This window comes from Suncus etruscus, chromosome 2, assembly GCF_024139225.1.
Source record: "Suncus etruscus isolate mSunEtr1 chromosome 2, mSunEtr1.pri.cur, whole genome shotgun sequence".
In the NCBI taxonomy this organism is placed as follows: domain Eukaryota; kingdom Metazoa; phylum Chordata; class Mammalia; order Eulipotyphla; family Soricidae; genus Suncus; species Suncus etruscus.
In genome coordinates this window covers 9,590,682-9,609,470 of record NC_064849.1, presented here as the reverse complement: position 1 = coordinate 9,609,470, position 18,789 = coordinate 9,590,682, and the positions used below count along the sequence as shown (strand labels likewise).

Genomic DNA, 18,789 nt, shown 5'->3' with positions numbered 1-18,789 from the left:
ACCTGCTTGAACCTTTCAGATCTTTTCATGTCTCCCGTTTCCCAAGCAAGCTCTTGGCATATATTTAAAGGGCAAAATTCTTTTGCAGACTCTAGATGCACTGGGTCACTCCAGTCATTGCTCCCTCCCATCATGCTTTGCCCACCCCTTTGAAGACCATTGAGAAACCTCCCTAACAGGTGCAGTAATGGCCCAGTTTTGCCCTTGGCTTTAAAGCTTTGATCTGGGGCCGGAGCGATAGCACAGTGGTAGGGTGGGCGTTTACCTTGCGTGCAGCCAACATAGGTTCAATTCCCGGCTTCCCATGTGTTCCCTCCAGCCTGTCAGGAGAGATTTCTGAGCGCATAGCTAGGAGTAACCCCTGAGAGTCACAGGGTGTGGCCCCAAAACAAAAGCAAAACAAAAAAAACAAACAAAATCTTTGAGATGTGTCCATTGGGGAAGTTCTAACATCCTTTAGTGAATGTGTTGCCCAAAGGTTTTTCCCTTGGCACAGGAGCTGGGGCAATGGCCTCATGTGCAGCTGTGGTGGCCATAATTCTGCTTTCTATGCTTGGTACCACATACAGTCCACTGAACCCACTGGCCATGACCCCCAAAACAAACAGAAAACAAGATTTTTTTTCTCCAAGATTGAGTGGGAAGTTTATGTTGCAGGTGGAGCAAATTCAAATCTCAACTCGCCTTTGGGGGTAAAGCCAGGGTCTCTGCCCCCCAAGCTGTGTTCTGCTACCATACAGCATCCCTGACCTTCCTTGTAGCGTGTAAAACCAGATTCCTACCCAGCTAACACATGAAGTGTGTATATGGGTGGGTGGTTTGGGTTTTTTTGGGGGGGGAGTTAGACCATACTGAGAGATGCTCAGGGGTTACTCTAGGCTCTGCATTTAAGGATCACTCCTGGCAGGGCTTGGAGGAGCTATATGGGGTCCTGGGGATTGAATTTGCACTGGCTGTGTGCAAGACCACCTCTTGCCTGCTCACTGTCCTCTCTCTCTCTGTTCCCCGTTTCCAGCCCCTTGGATAAAGATGACTGGTGGGCTGAGGGGCGGCTGGCCAGAAGGGTGTCTCACCCGCACGATTAACACCTGTGATCCGTTCCTTCTGCAGCTGGAGATACCGATGACCCGCCAAGAATTACTCAGAACCCCGTCATCAATGGGAACATGGCCATGACCGATGGGCACAACAACACGGAGGAGGAGATGGAGGACGGTGAGTGCAGGAGGGAAGGAGGAAAGGAGAGAGAAAAAGAAGCTAGGAGGTGGTAGCCGAGGAGAGTGGTTGCACCATTCGAGCTTCTCACCAGTAAATAAATAAGTAAATAAGCCAGTAAATTGCTTCTCGCCAGCCTCAGCAAGAAGCACCCAACTCCAGGCTCTGTGTGCAAGGCTTACCTGCTGCGCTGTGGCTCCTGCCCCAGTGAGGTACCTTTTCGTGGGGATCCCTATGGCTTCCTCTGCTTTGTGATCGCTGAGTCCAGGAAGGCAATGTGTGAGGACAGTAGCTGGGCACTAACCGCCTCGGGTACAGTTGATCCCGGGACTGTCCCTCTCGTTGGGATCGTGTCAAAACATGGTCAGGTCTTGTTGCTGGCCCTCTGGGCTGGGGTAACACATCCTCCTTGTGCACCTCAGCATATTCTGGTTCTTGGGGGTGAAAGAGAGTAGCAGATCAAGTGTGTTCATGGGTCCTATGCTCAGCGACATCTCAGTCCCAGCTGCCTTGGCTCCTGGATTTGCTAGTGTGGATTCAGAAACGGAACTGAAAAGGCCAGAGCAATAGCACAGCAGTAGGGTGTTTGCCTTGCACATGGCCAACACAGGACAGACCCCTATTCACTTCCCTGTGACCCATGTGGTCCCTAGTACAGGACCAGAAGAAACTCCTGAACGCCACTGGGTGTGGACCCCCCCCCCCTCCAAGGAGCTGAAGTGTAAGGTGAGAAGAATAGAAAAGTGCTTTAGCTTTATCAGATACTAGTTGTGCATGAGAATGAGGCAGGGGAAATGGATGTGGCTGGTCTGTTTTGTGGGTGGGGCTATGGCCTTCAGGCAGGTGTCCATGGGGCCCATGGTAGTACTTCTCATGCAAGCCCGGGCCACCGTCCTTGGTGTCCATTCCAGGGGTTTAATATGGGAGGACCAGGGGCCCCTGTCTTCTCACAGGAGGCAGGCCTAGCACCTGCCCCCCCCCTTTTTTTTTTTTTGCCTACAGCACCCAGTATTCCCAGGCGGTCTCCCATCCAAGTACTAACCAGGCCCCACCCTGCTTAGCTTCCGAGATCAGAGGAGATCAGGCTGTATGGCTGTAGACGCAACTGCCCCTCTTGCCTTGTCCTTAACTAGTGTTCTTGCTCTTGAGCATTTGCCCATTCAGGCAGTCTGTCCCACAATTGCAGAGGTGGGAGACCAGCGCACCCCTGTCTGGGTGTCATCCATGACACTTGCCCACAGGCCAATGGGCACACTGCCTCCTGGCTATCTGTGTGCCCCACTTTGCTGCTCGGGTGACTCGGGGGTCTCCCAGACTCTCACCGCCGTCCGTGTCTGCGGTGCAGCAGAAGTCAGAAAGGGCAGGAACCAGGGTAGCCTGTGGCACTATACCAAAGGTACATGAGGACCATGCAGCCGTCCTGGACCCTCAGTCTAGTTGGATTTCCTGTGGATTGTGTTAAGATGGCACCAGATTCCCCCACTTGACGGCCCCTGGCGGGTCACTCGTAGAAGCAGCGAGTCCTTGCCATCCTTCTGACCCTATGCCTGACCTCCTCTTCCTTTTTCCTCCTCCTCTTTCTCCTTTCTTCATCCTCCTCCTTTTTCCTTCTCCCTCCTCTGACACTTTTTCTTTTTTTAAACTTAGTTTATTGATTAATTGATTGATTGGTTGTTGGGCACCACACCCAGTGATCCTCAGGGGTTCTGTTCTCAGAAATTGCCCCTAGAAGGCTGGGGTCCCGTATAGGTGCCGGGAGTTGAATCAGATCCTTCCTGGGTCAGCTACATGCAAGGCAAATGCCTTGCCACTGTGCTATCTTTCCAGCCCTCCTTCCCCTTTCTCTTCCTCTACCAGCCTCCTCCAATTCTTCCCCCTGCTATGGGGCTTGGGCACCTAGAAACCTGGTCTGTCCCCCAAAGGCTGCTGGGAAACACTGTGCTCGGCCTGCCAGCTTGTGCTCCCCGGTTTGCTTTTCAGGGGAGGACACACTCGGTGCTTGGCACTGGCGTCCCTGTGGCGTGGCCGTGGCTTCTCTGCGGCCTGGCACTGACACGGTGTTCTCTTGCAGATACGAGTTGGCGCTCCGAGGCCACCTTCCAGTTCACTGTCGAGCGCTTCAGCAGACTGAGTGAGTCGGTCCTTAGCCCTCCGTGTTTTGTGCGAAATCTGCCATGGAAGATTATGGTGATGCCACGCTTTTATCCAGACAGACCACACCAAAAAAGCGTAGGATTCTTTCTCCAGTGCAATGCTGAATCTGATTCCACGTAAGACGGTTTAAATGATGCCATTACAAACCCACAGGTAGTTGTGATACGTTACTGGAAACCATACCTGGTTGGCCTTTTTTTTTTTGAGTGTTTGGGTAAACTTTTTGGCTGGTTTCTTAGTGCGTCCTGGTTTTTTTTTTTTTTAAGACGGTCATAGATTGCCTCTATGAACGCACGGGTAGGTACCAAGTGCCTAGCGGGCTTCCTCCACTCATGGACTTATCTGGGTTCTCGGGGGGGGGGGGGGGGGGGGGTAAGTGGGCCAGTGATTGTTGCAGAGCTGTCCAGATTAGAAAACAGAGCATCTGATGGCACCTTGTCTCCACAAATGGAGAGAGGGGGGCCTTGCACCCAAAATCCTGATTCCAGAGCCACTGCTCTGTGCCAATGAGTCAAGACTGTTGGGGTTCTGCTTCCCACTGAAGGGTTCCAGAAAGCTGCCTTTGTCCTCTGGAGCTCTACCAGCCTCCTGATATCCATATACCTTCCACATGGACGGGTGAGGGCAGGGCTGGGGGGTTTTGTCCTGGGCATGTGGAACATGGAGCAAGTAGTGCGATGCCAGGGTTCAAGTCTGAGTCTCAGCCCTTCGAGCCAGTTCCCTGCAATAGGAACTTGGAGCTCGGAGAAGCATGCTGGTACCTCTGCCCTCCTGTGCACTGCCAGTGTGTCAGGACAGCTATGCCCCAGGCCCTTCTGTGGACCCTGTTCTAAGGCCTGTGCTGCAGGGTTGGAGCAGCGATACCCAGAATCTAGAAGTTTCTTCACCCATTACACTAGACCAGGGGAGATTCCCAGAGCAGGCACCATCTGCAGAGAAGCTGGAAGCCGGGTCTTCTTGTTCACGAAAGTTGGGGGGCCTCTACACAAAACAGTGCGGAATCATTTCCCCCTTTCTCGACTTTTTTTTATTTTGTGGGAGGACACATCTAGCTCGGTGCTCAGGGCTTACTCCTGACTGTGCTCAGGGTCACTCATGGAGAGGCTCGGGACCATATTGGGTGCCAGGAATTGCACCTGGGTTGACAACATGTGCAAGCAAGTCTGCCTGCTATGCTATCACTTTGGCCTCCTGCCTGTTTTTTTCATCAGTTGTCCTCAAACTACAGCCATGGCCACATATTATTGTATTTGCTCCCATTTTATTTCTTCACTTCAAAATAAAACATATGCAGTGTGCATAGGAATTTGTTCCTAGTTTTTGTTTTTATTATAGTCCAGCCCTCCAAAGGTCTGAGGGACAGCAAACTGGCCCCCTGTTTAAAAATTTTGAGGACCACTGCTTTTCCTTAACATCAGTATCCAGTACCAGAACCATTACCTGATGCCTCACAGAAATTCAAGTGCAGAAACTTGATTTTGATAGAAGCAGGCAAAAAATAAAATAAAGGGCCCGGAGAGATAGCACAGCGGCGTTTGCCTTGCAAGCAGCTGATCCAGGACCAAAGGTGGTTGGTTCGAATCCCGGTGTCCCATATGGTCCCCCGTGCCTGCCAGGAGCTATTTCTGAGCAGACAGCCAGGAGTAACCCCTGAGCATCGCCGGGTGTGGCCCCCCAAAAAAACCAAAAAAATAAAATAAAATAAAGAGCCGGAGAGATAGCATGGAGGTAAGGCAGTTGCAGAAGGACAGTGGTTCGAATTCTGGCATCCCATGTGGTCCCCTGAGCTTGCCAGGAGCGATTTCTGAGCGTGGAGCCAGGAGTAACCCCTGAGCACTGCTGCGTGTGACCTCCAAAACCAAAAATGAATATAGTCTTTTCACTTAAAAGGCTGAATTCTTTTAAGAGACTGTATGGCATGCCCCGCGCCCCACCTTAGTGTCCCTCTCCTGTCCCTGCACAACTTCACATATACACACATGTACCTCAGCCCTGCCTTTCGAAGGGACAGGGCTCTGCCGCTGCAGACAGGGTGCCGTCCGCTCAGCCTCAGGCCCCACTCTGCCCGCAGGTCATGGTCTTGTCATGCCCAGGCCGTGCTGAAGATCATCAACTATCGGGACGATGAGAAGTCCTTCAGCCGCCGTATCAGCCACTTGTTCTTCCACAAAGAGAACGACTGGGGATTCTCCAACTTCATGGCCTGGAGTGTGAGTCACAGCGGCTGGCGTGTGCATGAGGGGGGTTGCTGTGGCCCGACGGGGCTGGTCTGTCGGTCTCCTCCCTCAGCTCACGGGACTATTGGGGTTTTGTTTTCTTTGTTTCTTGTAATAGGAAGTGACTGATCCTGAGAAAGGGTTCATCGATGATGACAAAGTGACGTTCGAGGTCTTCGTTCAGGCGGATGCCCCCCATGGCGTGGCGTAAGTTGTGAGCCCAGCTTGAGCAGGGTGGGAAAGGGTGGCTGGCGGCAGGCAGGGGCGCAGCATTTGGTGGCACCCGAGACCCCTCATCCCTGCTCTCCTGTAGGTGGGATTCCAAGAAACACACAGGCTACGTGGGGCTGAAGAACCAGGGCGCAACGTGTTACATGAACAGCCTCCTGCAGACCCTGTTTTTCACCAACCAGCTGCGCAAGGTATGGGGACATGCCAGGGGAGCGGGCCTGGTGTCAAGAGGGGTCTCTCGGTGCTGATGACCCAGCCAGGCGAGCGGGGCTAGATGACGACCCTGCCAGCAGCTCTCTGGGCGAACGATCAGTGACCATGTGGCTTTCCCTGTGCCGGGGGTTTGGGACAAGCCCAAGCAATATCACCCAGGTCCCATGAAAGTGCCATCTGCCGTCCCAAACATTCTTTTTTGTTATTGTTGTTTGGTTTGGGGACCATACCCCATGGTGCTCGGGGCTTTGCTCCAGGCCCTCCTGTCACTCCTGATGGTGTTTGTAGGGCCATGGCTGTGCAGGGAGTGGACTAGGTTAGCTGCTTTGGCTTTGGAAATACAACATTTGAGTTTCTTTTTTCTGGGCCACCCCTGGCTGTATCCAGGGCTGACTCCTGGGTCTGCACTCCTGCACTCAGGAATCCTTGGCTTTTTAGCGTTACTCGTGGGCCCCTTTGTAGTGCCAGAGATTGAACCTGTGTCAGCTGCATGCAAAGCAAGCTCCCTCTTTGTTGCAATTTCTTCTTATCCTTCTTTCTTTTTTTATTTCCACTTTTGTTTTGTTTTGACTCCTGGCTCTGTGCTCCTGGCTTGGGGGACCATATGGGATGCAACGGATAGAACCCAGGTCCATCCTGGATCAGCCACATGCAAGGCAAATGCCCAGCAGCTGGGCTATCACTTCAGCCCCAAGAGATTTCTTTTTACTTTTCTTTTCTTTTCTTTTTTTTTTTTTTTTTTTTTTGGTTTTTGGGCCACACCCGTTTGACGTTCAGGTGTTACTCCTGGCTATGCGCTCAGAAATCACCCCTGGCTTGGGGGGACCATATGGGACACCAGGGGATCCAACCACGGTCCGTCCGCTTGCAAGGCAGACACCTTACCTCTAATGCCACCTTCCCGGCCCTAGTTTCTTTTGGTTTTTGAGCCATACCCGGTGGCACTTAGGTTACTCCTGGCTCAACACTTAGAAATTTCTCCTGCTTCATTCCTGGCAGGTTGAGGGGGACCCTATGGGATGCCAGGGATCGAACCTAATGCTCTCCCTACTGTACTGGTCCCTCCACTGGAAAATTTATAATATAATTTCTCTGGACTTGCATTAAAAAATTGGGGGGGGGGCCCGGAGAGATAGCACAGCGGCGTTTGCCTTGCAAGCAGCCGATCCAGGACCAAAGGTGGTTGGTTCGAATCCCGGTGTCCCATATGGTCCCCCGTGCCTGCCAGGAGCTATTTCTGAGCAGACAGCCTGGAGTAACCCCTGAGCACTGCCGAGTGTGGCCCAAAAATAATTGGGGGGAGGGCAGAGCGATGATAGCACAGCGGTAGGGCGTTTGCCTTGCACTCGGTGGATCCAGGACGGACCTGGGTTTGATCCCAGGCATCCCATTTGGTTCCCCAAGCCAGGAGTAACCCCTAAGTGTCACCAGGTGTGGCCCAAAAATAAAAAGATTTTTTTTTTAACTTTTTACTTTTCTTTTCTTTTTTTTTTGACCATACCTTGTTCTACTGGGGCTTACTCCTGGAATGCTGGGGACCAAACCTGGGTATCTTGTCTGCTGTCCAGTCGCCCCCGCCGTGGACTGGGTGATTCTGGCATGCACTGGGCTGAGCAGGAGGGAAGGAGAGTGGGAGGTGAAAGTCCCCTCGACAGCCGTCAGCTGCTGCAGCCTTGGCCAGATTTCTCACCTGTTCTCCGCTTGTTTCGGACTTGCTTCTTGCAGGCCGTGTACATGATGCCCACGGAGGGCGACGACTCTTCTAAAAGCGTGCCCTTAGCACTGCAAAGAGTGTTTTATGAGTTACAGCACAGTGACAAACCTGTGGGGACCAAGAAACTCACCAAGTCATTCGGGTACGTAACACAGCACCGCCTCGTGGTCTCCTGTTAGGGGTAGAAGGGAAGAAAACAGGCAGCAGAAAGCGTTGGGGCTTTGGCACACCAAGGCTCCTCAGTATTAACTGTTTTTCCCTAATATGGAAATCTTTTTTTCTTGGTTTGTTTGTTTTTGGGTCACACCCGGCAGAACTCGGGGTGTTACTCTGGGCTCTATGCTCAGAAATTGCCCCCAGCAGGCTCGGGGGACCAAATGGGATGCTGGGATTCAAACCACTGTCCTTCTGCATGCAAGGGAAATGCCCTACCTCCATGCTATCTCTCCAGCTCCTAATATGGATATCTTGGTTCTAGAACTGGGCCCAAAATCATTCACCCCATGAAGTTTTGGCTTCTTTTTGTGGGGTGGGCCACACCCGCCTTACTCGGGCTGTTCTTAGCTCTGTGCTCAGGAAACATTCCCAGTGGGCTTGGGGGAACCACATGATTTTCCTGGGATGGAACCTGGGCGTGCTGTATGCAAATGCCTTCTCCTCTGTTCCCTCACTCCCACCCCAGTCCCCCTTCTCATTGGACCCCCAGTTTTTGTGTTGAGCTTTTTATTTGTTTGTTTGTTTTTGGTTTGGGGCCACACACCTCAGGGCTTAGGTTACTTCTGCTCTGCACTCAGCACAGTGTCAAACCTGTGGGACCAAGAAACTCACCAATTTCTGCACTCAGAAATTCATCCTGGCAGGCACAGGGGGCCATATGGGATACTGGGAATTGAACACAGGTCAGCTGCGTGCAAGGCAAATGCCCTACTCCCTGTGCTTTTGCTCTGGTCCCTGGACCCCCAATTTTTTTCTTTTGTTTTGTTTTTGGGTCACACCCAGCAGCGCTCAGGGATCACTCCTGGTTCTATGCTCAGAAATTGCTCCTGGCAGGCTCAGGGCACCATATGGGATGCTGTGATTCAAACAACTGTTCTTCTGCATGAAAGGCAAACGCCTTACTTCCATGCTATCTCTCCAGCCCCTGTACCCCCAAATTTGGTGAAGTTCAGCTCGAGCTTTTTTCTTTTAGTTTTTTGGGCCACACCCGGTGACGCTCAGGGGTTACTCCTGGCTATGTGCTCAGAAGTCACTCCTGGCTTGGAGGACCATATGGGATGCCGGGGGATCGAACCGTGGTCCATCCAAGGCTAGCGCAGGCACCTTACCTCTAGCGCCACCACCCGGCCCACCCCCCCCTTTTTTTGGTTTTTGGGTCACACCTGGCAGCACTCAGGGACTGTTCCTGGCTCTATGCTCAGAAATTGCCCCCTGGCAGGCTTGGGGACCATATGGGATGCTGGGATTTAAACTACCATCCTTCTGCATGCAAGGCATTTAAATGCCCTACTGCTGTGCTATCTCTCCAGTCCCTCGCTCTTTCTTGATTTTTATATAATCCCCAACGTACTTTCCAGATGTGAATTTTAAAAACTGTTTTGATTCTACACAATTTGTTTAAAAATCTAAGTTGCCTTTTTTTGGGCCATACCCAGTTACGCTCAGGAATTACTCCTGGCTCTGCAGTCTAGAAATTGCTCTTGGCAGGCACAAGGGAATCATATGGGATGCTGGGGATTGAACCCGGGTCCGTCCCATGTGGGCCGCATGCAAGGCAAACGTCCTGCTACTGTGCTATCTCTTTGGCCCTAAATTGCTTTTTATTCTGAAACGGACCTGCTCTCTTTTCAGGTGGGAAACCTTAGATAGCTTCATGCAGCACGACGTTCAGGAGCTGTGTCGAGTGGTAAGTTGGACACTCGCCCTGTGTTCTCCTGCCATAGAGTGTGAGCACTGCCAAGCCTCCGCAGTAGCCATCTGCCGAGTCAAGTCTGTCTAGGTCACCTGCCCCTCTTCGAAGGCTCAGGACCACAGCGAGGCTAGGAGGGAAGGCAGGGTAGCTAGCGTCTAGCAAAGTTGGAAAGCCAGGGAGACTCTTAAGGAGTGAGTGAGTGACTGGCAGGTGGAAGGAAGCTAACCTAAGGGAAGAAGGCTTGGACAAGAGCTGGAGTCGGTAGCCATCCTCCTGTTGTTAGATTGGCATGTCATTGACCCCCGAGTGATTCGCCCAGGCCGCCTCCGGGGGACCCTCCTCTGCTAGGGGGCCCCCCATTTCTCAGCCCCTCCCTTGAGTTTCGAGGAAGAGTCGCACACACGCTCACACACATGCGCACACACAGATGGTGTTCAAGGTGATTGGCTGGGCAAGGTGTGTTTTCTTTTTTGCAGCACTAGCTGGATTGAATCCAGTTCATTAAATCCCCATGGACAAACCAGTCAATCCTGTTGACAGGCTCAACCTCATTAATCTCTTGGTGTGGACCAATACGAGTTAAGTTTAGTGATCAATTTACATGCTTTTCCACAGAGGTAAAAAAAAAATGAATATAAAAAAAATGCTTCTCGAGGCACTACAGATTACTAATTCATTCCAAAGGCTGTGTAAAGGGTTAATCTCATCTGTTGCATGTAGATATATTTTTATTTGTAAAATACCCAAGCAAGGAGGAAGATGTTATATTTTATTTTTTTATTTTTTTGATAATTGCATGCCGAAGGTCATACTACTTAGAGCCTAGCATTTCTTTGAGCTTTTGGATTTTTTCTTGTCACGTTTCAAATGACCACGCGGGCTGCCAGGCCTCAGGTGTCCTCTGACTCTCCCCCCTTTCTCTTTCAGTTACTCGATAATGTGGAGAATAAGATGAAAGGCACGTGTGTGGAAGGGACCATCCCTAAATTATTCCGAGGCAAGATGGTGGTATGTGCTGGCCGGCTGGAAAGGACCCGGGGAAGATCGGAGCACGCTCTGTGGGGTCCCTTAATCTCTAAGCCACCTATCTGCTTTTCCTTGTTTGTAGTCCTATATCCAGTGTAAAGAAGTAGACTACCGATCCGATAGGAGAGAAGATTATTATGATATCCAGCTAAGCATAAAGGGAAAGAAAAACAGTAAGTTCTGGGTCTTTTGTTTGGTGCGGGCATTGCCTTCTAGTGCATTCTGGCAGGCTGTTCGGTTTATGCTCACGCAGGGCAGAGGCAGAATTTTCTCGACTCTGGGGTTCAGAGCCCTCTTGGCTGGGGCTTGTCTTATCCACATTGACAGCGGGTGTCCAAGCATCGTTGAGGCTGTCAATTGTCTCCCTTCTGGGTGCCCCGTTCTGGAGAGGGGATCATTCTTGTCTGAGAGGAAGCAAGGAGGGAGCGTGCTGTTGTTGGGGGGAGACATTCACCACTTTGCCCCCTTTTACCCTGGCAACGTGGTTCTTCTGTTCCATCCAATCGCCTCAATTGTCACGCCCACCCTCCCAGCCTCTTGCTTAACCTCACTAAGAGCCATGTCATGTACCCTCGGACCCGTGTCCTCATGGTTCTCAGTGAACCCACCCCTGTTGGCTGCAAGCAAGTTTCCCCCTAATGCTATAGTCAGGGCCAGAGTGGTGGCGCAACGGTAGGGCGTTTGCCTTGCATGTGCTGACTAGGACAGACCATGGTTTGATCCATGGCATCCCATATGGTCCCCCAAATCAGGAGCAGTTTCTGAGCGCATAGCCAGGAGTAACCCCTGAGCATCACCGGGTGTGCCCCCTCCCCCGCAAAAATAAAAAGGCTATAGTCAGCCCTTCCCAAGTTCTGGAGCCTTCTGCTTCCTGAGCTCCAGGAAGAGGAAGCTGTGCCTTTTTGTCCCGTCCAGACCCCCAGCATCGCCCCTGGACAGAGTTCTCTGTGTGAGCAGTGAGTCAGAGCTGGTCATCTGGCTGTGCCTGGGCTGGGTACTGGAGCTCCATCATGATGGTGGCTTCTCTCTCTCTCTCTCTCTCTCTCTCTCTCTCTCTCTCTCTCTCTCTCTCTCTCTCTCCCTCTCTCTCTCTCCCTCCCTCTCCCCCTCCCTCTCTCTCTCTCCCCCCTCTCTCCCCCCCTCTCTCCCCCCTCTCTCTCTCCTTTCTCCCTCTCCCTCTTTCTCTCTCCTCTCTCTCTCCTCTCTCTCTTTCTCCCCCTCTCCCTCTTTCTCTTCTTTCCACCCTTTCCTCTTTCTCCCCTTCCCCCCCCTCTCCCCTCCCCCCTCCCCTCTCTCTCCTCTCTTCTCTCCTCCCTCTCTCTCTCTCCTCTCTCTCCCCCCTCTCCTTTCAAGTATTTGAGTCCTTTGTGGATTACGTGGCAGTAGAACAACTAGATGGTGACAATAAATACGACGCCGGGGAGCATGGCCTGCAGGTAACTGGGCCCCAGGTTCTCATGTCGGAATGACCCAGTTCCCGAGCTGCTGGTCCCTGTGGTGTTCCAGATGCCGCTGCTGCCCTTCCCCTGCTCTTTCTCCACAAGAGCCCCCTCGGGGCAGTGGCGGTGGCCTTGACGGGAAGGGGGTGCAGCCTGTCTCTTGAGACTCCCCAGAGAGGCAGCTGGTTGTGCCAGTCACCTGTGCCTGGCTGCTGAGGCCACACTCTAGCCCGGTGCCCACCCAGAACACTGCCTGGGGTATTTGGGCCCAGGTCAGGTGTGATTGGACTCTATGTCTAGTGTGGTGGCAGGGCTTGGTTTTGGGGTGGATGGTACTAGAGTTATTCGTGTTTGGGGATTACTCCCAATTTAGTGCTTGGGCCTTGCCTGGCAGGAACCTGACCCCAAGGGCTTTGTGTGTCAAAATGCCAGACATCTCCCTTGGTTCAGTGAGAGGCTGTGTTCAGTTTAGGGAAAGACCCTCTGCCCAATCTCCTCCAGCTGCTGTGATGCATGTCCCTTGCACAGCTGCTCCCCTCTTCTCCCCACACATACCCTTTTCCTTTGTTCCTTCTTGGGGTGGGATGGGGTCGCATTGTCCCACGCCCCTACTCCAAGTCCTGACCCCCTGGGACCGGGATCTCTGCCTTTGTGTCCCAGGGAAAGACACTGGGGCTCGAGCCACTGTATTGTGGGTCGAGGACTGGCCTAGCACGCAGTACGTCCTGAGTTCAGTTCCCAGCATCCCGTATGAACCCCTGAGCATTGTTGGGTATGGCTTGAGAAAAGCGAAAAAGAGAAGAAACTAAATGTGTGTTTTCCCTTCTGTGCCCAGGAAGCGGAGAAAGGTGTGAAATTCCTAACATTGCCTCCAGTGTTACACTTACAACTGATGAGATTCATGTATGATCCTCAGACCGATCAGAACATCAAGATCAATGACCGGTAATCTCCCACTCACTTCCTCACCCCAGTCATTGCTGGGCACCCCCCTGCACACAACACGTCCACCCACCCACCCGTGGGACCTTCCGAGGGGTGATGACTCCTCCCATGTAAGGGGTTCAGAGGCTTCGTCTCATTCGGCTCTGCTTTCCCTGGCATGTCCTTGTGGCCTCAAAACTGAAACTTGATCTCATATTTGTCCAAGTTATTATTTTCTTAGTGCCAGGGAGCAAGGCTAGATTTCACACTTGCACTGGCCTTGTGGATTTTTTTTTTGTTTTCTTTTTTTTTTTTAATAACTGCCTCCAGAATGTGCATGTTGTGGTTTGGGGGGGTTGGGGCCCACACTTCTGGCTCTATGCTCAGCAAGTCACTCCTAGCAGTGCTTGGGAACCCTATGGGATGCCAGGTATTAAACCCAGGGCAGCCATGTACTAGGCGAATGCCGTCCCTTCTGTGCTACAGCTCTAACCCTTCTCTAGTATCTTTTTTTAAACTCTTAAGTTATTTATTTATTTATTTATTTTGGTTTTTGGGCCACACCCAGCATTGCTCAGGGGTTACTCCTGGCTGTCTGCTCAGAAATAGCTCCTGGCAGGCACGGGGGACCATATGGGACACCGGGATTCGAACCAACCACCTTTGGTCCTGGATCGGCTGCTTGCTTCTCTAGTATTTTTGACCTTCACTTGATATAGATTGCTGGGAAGTGCAAGGAGGGGGGGCAGGAGAGAGTAGCCCAGGCTGAGTGCTTGCTTCACATGCCGAGGGCCCAGGTTCAAGCCTCCTCCTACATGCTACCCCACACCCCCTGTGTAACTCCAATGTGGACCTTGTTCTCTCCCCGCTGCCCCCAACCCTGACAAAGAATAGAAGAGACGGTGGGTTTGCTCTTTCTTGAAATCTGCACAAATAGCTGCATCTCCCTTTGCAGGTTTCTCCAGGTTTTTTGTCTGAAAAGGAATCTGGGTCCAATTCAGGAAGCATTTTACCCCCTCTCTGGGCTTCTGATTTGTCCGAGAGTCTTATGGGTCTTTTGAGCTAGGAGAACCCCCATCCAGCCCGGCCTCCTGGGCTGCCATGCCTAACTCTGACTGTGGTATCCATCAGATGAGAAGGCAGGCGGGTTTTCTGCAGACATAGCCTATCCACTGGGATCACTTGTTGGGCCTCTCTTTTCATTTTCACCATTTAAAATAAAAGATTTCCCCTAAAAGAATGTGACCTCTCAGAAGCCTTGAGGATTTTTGGCAAGTGTCGGGCTGCCTTGTCACCCACATTTGGCACCTCATTTCCTTCCACTTTGGGCCAGGAGGTTTAGTTTGTCTCTGGCATGTGTCCTGAGCCGGTCATTTAATGGGGGGGGGGGGGGCATGTGGTGCTTGGCTTCTGCTGACCCTCCCGTCCTGGCTGGTCAGCCATAACTTCCTCCTGCTCCCCTACCTACACCACCAGCCTTGACCTCATTTTGTCGGCTCTGAAATTCTAGAAGGTCCCCCGGTGCTCTGTAGGCACACCCGGTATCAGAGCTGGTATCTGACCACATCCTGATGTGGCTCTCACCAGGAGGAGTGACCATAGATCTTCGGACACCTCTTTCCTTCCCCAAGTGAATGCCAGCTGGCAAATGAGGGCTGACCGGATAAAGCCCCAAGAGGAAAGCTTTCTTCCGTGTGAATGAAACCTGGATTTCTTTTAAAAATGTTTCTTACTAGGTTTGAGTTTCCAGAACAGTTACCACTCGATGAATTTTTGCAAAAAACAGATCCTAAGGACCCAGCAAACTATATTCTTCATGCTGTCCTGGTCCATAGTGGAGATAATCATGGTGGACATTATGTGGTTTATCTCAACCCCAAGGGAGATGGCAAAGTAAGTGCTGGGAAGGGATGCTGGCCCGGGACACACCAGGCATGTCAACCCCGGGCCCTTCCTTAGCAAGAACCTCTTAAGTTTTTGTCTGGTTTGCTAAAAAGCCCACAGTCCACTTTTTATGGGTCTGTCCACCTCTATGGACCATACAGATGACCTGGGTGGGGTGAGCATTCTCCCTTAGCCCCTGTTCCCTACTGGTCTCCGCTGACTTGCTGGGATGGCCCCAGGCTGGGAGGAAGTGTCTTGTCCTCTCCTCTCCCGGGGGTTTGCCACAAACCCTCTGAGCTCCAGGCTGGCTGAGGCAGCAGCTTCTGGAGGCTTCCCCTGGCAGGTTCGGCCTGAGGCTGGGGGCTGGAGTAGGTCACAGGTGCTTCGAGAGGGCGGTTGTTGTTGATATGAACAGCAAGTCTTGGGGAGGGTCCCTAGCTTCGGCCTGGCCGGCCCTAACGCTGCCTGGCTCCCCTCTGCCCACAGTGGTGTAAATTTGATGATGATGTGGTGTCTCGGTGCACGAAGGAAGAGGCCATTGAGCACAACTACGGGGGCCACGACGATGACCTGTCGGTCCGGCACTGCACCAACGCCTACATGCTGGTCTATATCAGGGAGTCCCGACTGAGTGAGTGGCAGCTGCCAACCTGGGTGGCTTGATCGGGGGTCAGGAGGGCACCGCCTTCAACTGTGGGCTGGATAGATGGTGCAGCAGGGAGGGCAAATTTTCTTTACACAAAGTAAACTCTGGTTTAATCTCTAGCTTTAATCTTTTTTTGTTTTGTTTTGGTTTTTTTGGGGGTTACACTCGGCCGAACTCAGGGGTTACTCCTGGCTCTGCTCAGAACTCGCTTCTGGCAGGCTCAGGGGTACCATATGGGATGCCGGGATTCGAACAACCGACCTTCTGCATGCAAGGCAAACACCTTATCTCCATGCTATCTCTCCAGCCCCTCTAGGTTTAATCTTTAGTGCCCCATATGATCCCCCGAGCCCCACCAGTTGTGATTCTTTTATTATTATTATTATATTATATTATTATATGGGGGGCCCTTACCCAGAGGCACTGTGCTCAGAAATCACTCCTGGCAGTCTTGAGGAACCATATGGGATGCTGGGAATTGAACCTGGGTTCATCCCAGGTTGGCCACATGCAAGGGCAAGTGCCCTACTGCTGTGCTATCTCTCCGGTCCCCGGTTGTGATTCTTGAGTTTAATGCCAGGAGTGACCCTGAGCACTGCTGAGTTGTGGCCCCTCCAGAATGAAGAAGCAGGGGCCGGAGAGATAGCATGGAGATAGAGCATTTGCCTTGCATCCAGAAGGACGGTGGTTTGAATCTCGGTATCCCATATGGTCCCCAAGTCTGCCAGGAGCAATTTCTGAATGGAGAGCCAGGAATAACCCCTGAGTGCTGCTCGGTGTGACCCCCCAAAATGAAAAAGCAATGGCTGTATCAGTGATCTGGGGGACAGGGCCCATGGCCCTGTGCATGCCTTAAGCCAGGGACTGTCCCCGCAGGTGAGGTCTTACAGGCTGTCACGGACCACGACATCCCTCAGCAGTTGGTGGAACGGTTGCAGGAGGAAAAGAGGATCGAGGCGCAGAAGCGAAAAGAACGGCAAGAAGCGCATCTCTACATGCAAGTGCAGGTGAGTGGCAGGCCCGAGGGGGAGACCCAGGGTCCCTGACAGCACTGTCCCAGCTTCAAGGCACCCAGAGGTGAGACCAGTGTGTCTTTCCTCCCATGTTCAGCCCCAAGCAGCAGTGGGCGGGGTTGCTGAGCTCCTGCAGGTGGTCTTGGTTCTTGCCTCCTCTGGTTGTCTGAGGAAGATTTTCAGTGTTTTTTTGTGTGTGTTATTTTGGGTTTTTTTTGGGAGGGGCGGGGTTTGGGTCACACTTGGTAGCTCTCAGGGGTTACTCCTGGCAGGCTCAGGGGACCATATGGGATGCTGGGAATCAAAATCAAATCTGTCCTATGTTGGCTGTGTGCAAGACAAATAGCTACCATGTGCTTCCATCCCATTGAATTTTTGTTTGGTTTGGTTTGGTTTTTTTTTTTTTTTTTTTTTTTTTTTTGGGGGGGGTGGTGGTTACAACCTGTGGTGTCTACCTTACCTGTGCTAGCGTAGGACGGACCACGGTTCGATCCCCCGGCGTCCCATATGTCCCCCCAAGCCAGGGGCGATTTCTGAGCACATAGCCAGGAGTAACCCCTGAGCTGAGCGTCAAACGGGTGTGGCCCAAAAACCAAAAAAAAAAAAAAAAAAAAGAAATTTCTCCTGGTAGTCACATGGGGTCATATGGGATGTCAGGATTCAAACCACCATTGATCCTGGGTCTGCCGCTTGCAAGGCAAAAAGCCTTACCACTGTGCTATCTCACCGCCTCCCCCAACTCAGTTTTGTTTTGTTTTTTTGGGGGGGGTCACATCTGGCAGGCTCAGGCGAACCATTTGGGGTGCCGGGAATCAAACCAGGGTTCGTCCTGGGTTTGTCACATGCAAGGCAAATGCTTTATCACCATTGTGCTGTCACTCTGGCTCAGCATTTTGAGTGTTTTTTAACTAACTGGATCTAGGTGGGCTGTGGAGGCACGCGCCCCCCCCCCCCCCACACCCTTTTTTGCTCCTATGAGTGTGGCCTTTAAGCTCTGGGGTTCTCATCCACCATTTCAGATCGTGGCTGAGGACCAGTTTTGTGGCCACCAAGGGAATGACATGTACGATGAGGAGAAGGTGAAATACACCGTGTTCAAGGTGCTGAAGAACTCCTCTCTCGCCGAGTTTGTGCAGAACCTCTCCCAGACCATGGTGAGTGTCTGTGTGCGCTGCCAGCATGGGGGCTTGTGAGCAAGCGGGTGTAAAGAGCCGAGTCTCCTTCCCACTTGTACCCGCCTGCCTGCCTGCCTGCCTGCCTCCTCTTCCAGTTAAATCAGTCTTGGAAGAGCCCTGATCATGCATATGTCTGCCACCGTGGGGAGAGGCTGACATGCCAGGTTTTATACTGGAGAACACGACAGGACTCTGAACTTGAGGGGGACAAAGAGTGGGGTGCAACGTGGGTTAGCCTAGCTGCGTGGGGGACAAATGTGTCACTTGCAGGACTATCTCCCTGCCCCCTGCCTTTGAACTTGCTTTTCTTGGGGGGGGGGACGGGCACACCCAGTGATGCTCAGGGGTTACTCCTGGCTCTGTGCTCAGAAATCACTCCTGGCTTGGGGGACCATAAGGGATGTCAGGGAATCAAACCGTGGTCCATCCTAGGCTAGTGTGCGCAAGGCAGACGCCTTACGCCCCGTGCCACCACTCCAGCCCCTGAACTTGCTTTTTTTTTTTTTGGTTTTTGGTTTTTGGGTCACACCCGGTATTGCTCAGGGGTTACTCCTGGCTGTCTGCTCAGAAATAGCTCCTGGCAGGCACGGGGGACCATATGGGACACCGGGATTCGAACCAACCACCTTTGGTCCTGGATCGGCTGCTTGCAAGGCAAACGCCGCTGTGCTATCTCTCCGGACCCCTGAACTTGCATTTTTGAATTCGAATCTTCCATCTCTCAGGGGTTTCCACAAGACCAGATTCGGTTGTGGCCCATGCAGGCCAGGAGCAATGGCACCAAGCGGCCGGCCATGCTGGACAACGAGGCAGAGGGCAACAAGACGGTGAGTGGCGGTGGGGTTACACCCTGGCCCTGGTCCTGCCCTAACCCTCCCGCCACGCGCCGTCTCTTAAGTGTATCCCTGTGTCTCGGAACTAGATGATCGAACTCAGCGATAATGAGAACCCTTGGACGATTTTCTTGGAGACAGTCGATCCAGAGCTGGCTGCCAGCGGAGCGACACTCCCCAAGTTTGATAAGGATCGT

At 52.4% G+C, this 18,789-nt stretch overlaps 1 protein-coding gene across 1 annotated transcript in view; it reads left to right on the top strand.

Annotated features, from left to right (window-relative positions):
* The window catches only part of USP7 (ubiquitin specific peptidase 7), a 41,848-nt gene that overhangs the window by 16,860 nt on the left and 6,199 nt on the right, over window positions 1–18,789 (top strand). Inside the window, exons 2-18 of the mRNA XM_049768434.1 lie at window positions 1,111–1,215; window positions 3,287–3,485; window positions 5,441–5,579; window positions 5,704–5,792; window positions 5,899–6,007; window positions 7,755–7,885; window positions 9,592–9,646; window positions 10,580–10,660; window positions 10,761–10,851; window positions 12,032–12,114; window positions 12,953–13,062; window positions 14,778–14,934; window positions 15,412–15,556; window positions 16,448–16,578; window positions 17,604–17,738; window positions 18,485–18,586; window positions 18,682–18,787. Coding sequence (XP_049624391.1) covers window positions 1,111–1,215; window positions 3,287–3,485; window positions 5,441–5,579; window positions 5,704–5,792; window positions 5,899–6,007; window positions 7,755–7,885; window positions 9,592–9,646; window positions 10,580–10,660; window positions 10,761–10,851; window positions 12,032–12,114; window positions 12,953–13,062; window positions 14,778–14,934; window positions 15,412–15,556; window positions 16,448–16,578; window positions 17,604–17,738; window positions 18,485–18,586; window positions 18,682–18,787 — 1,968 coding nt within the window. The remainder of the gene's footprint in view (window positions 1–1,110; window positions 1,216–3,286; window positions 3,486–5,440; window positions 5,580–5,703; window positions 5,793–5,898; window positions 6,008–7,754; window positions 7,886–9,591; window positions 9,647–10,579; window positions 10,661–10,760; window positions 10,852–12,031; window positions 12,115–12,952; window positions 13,063–14,777; window positions 14,935–15,411; window positions 15,557–16,447; window positions 16,579–17,603; window positions 17,739–18,484; window positions 18,587–18,681; window positions 18,788–18,789) is intronic.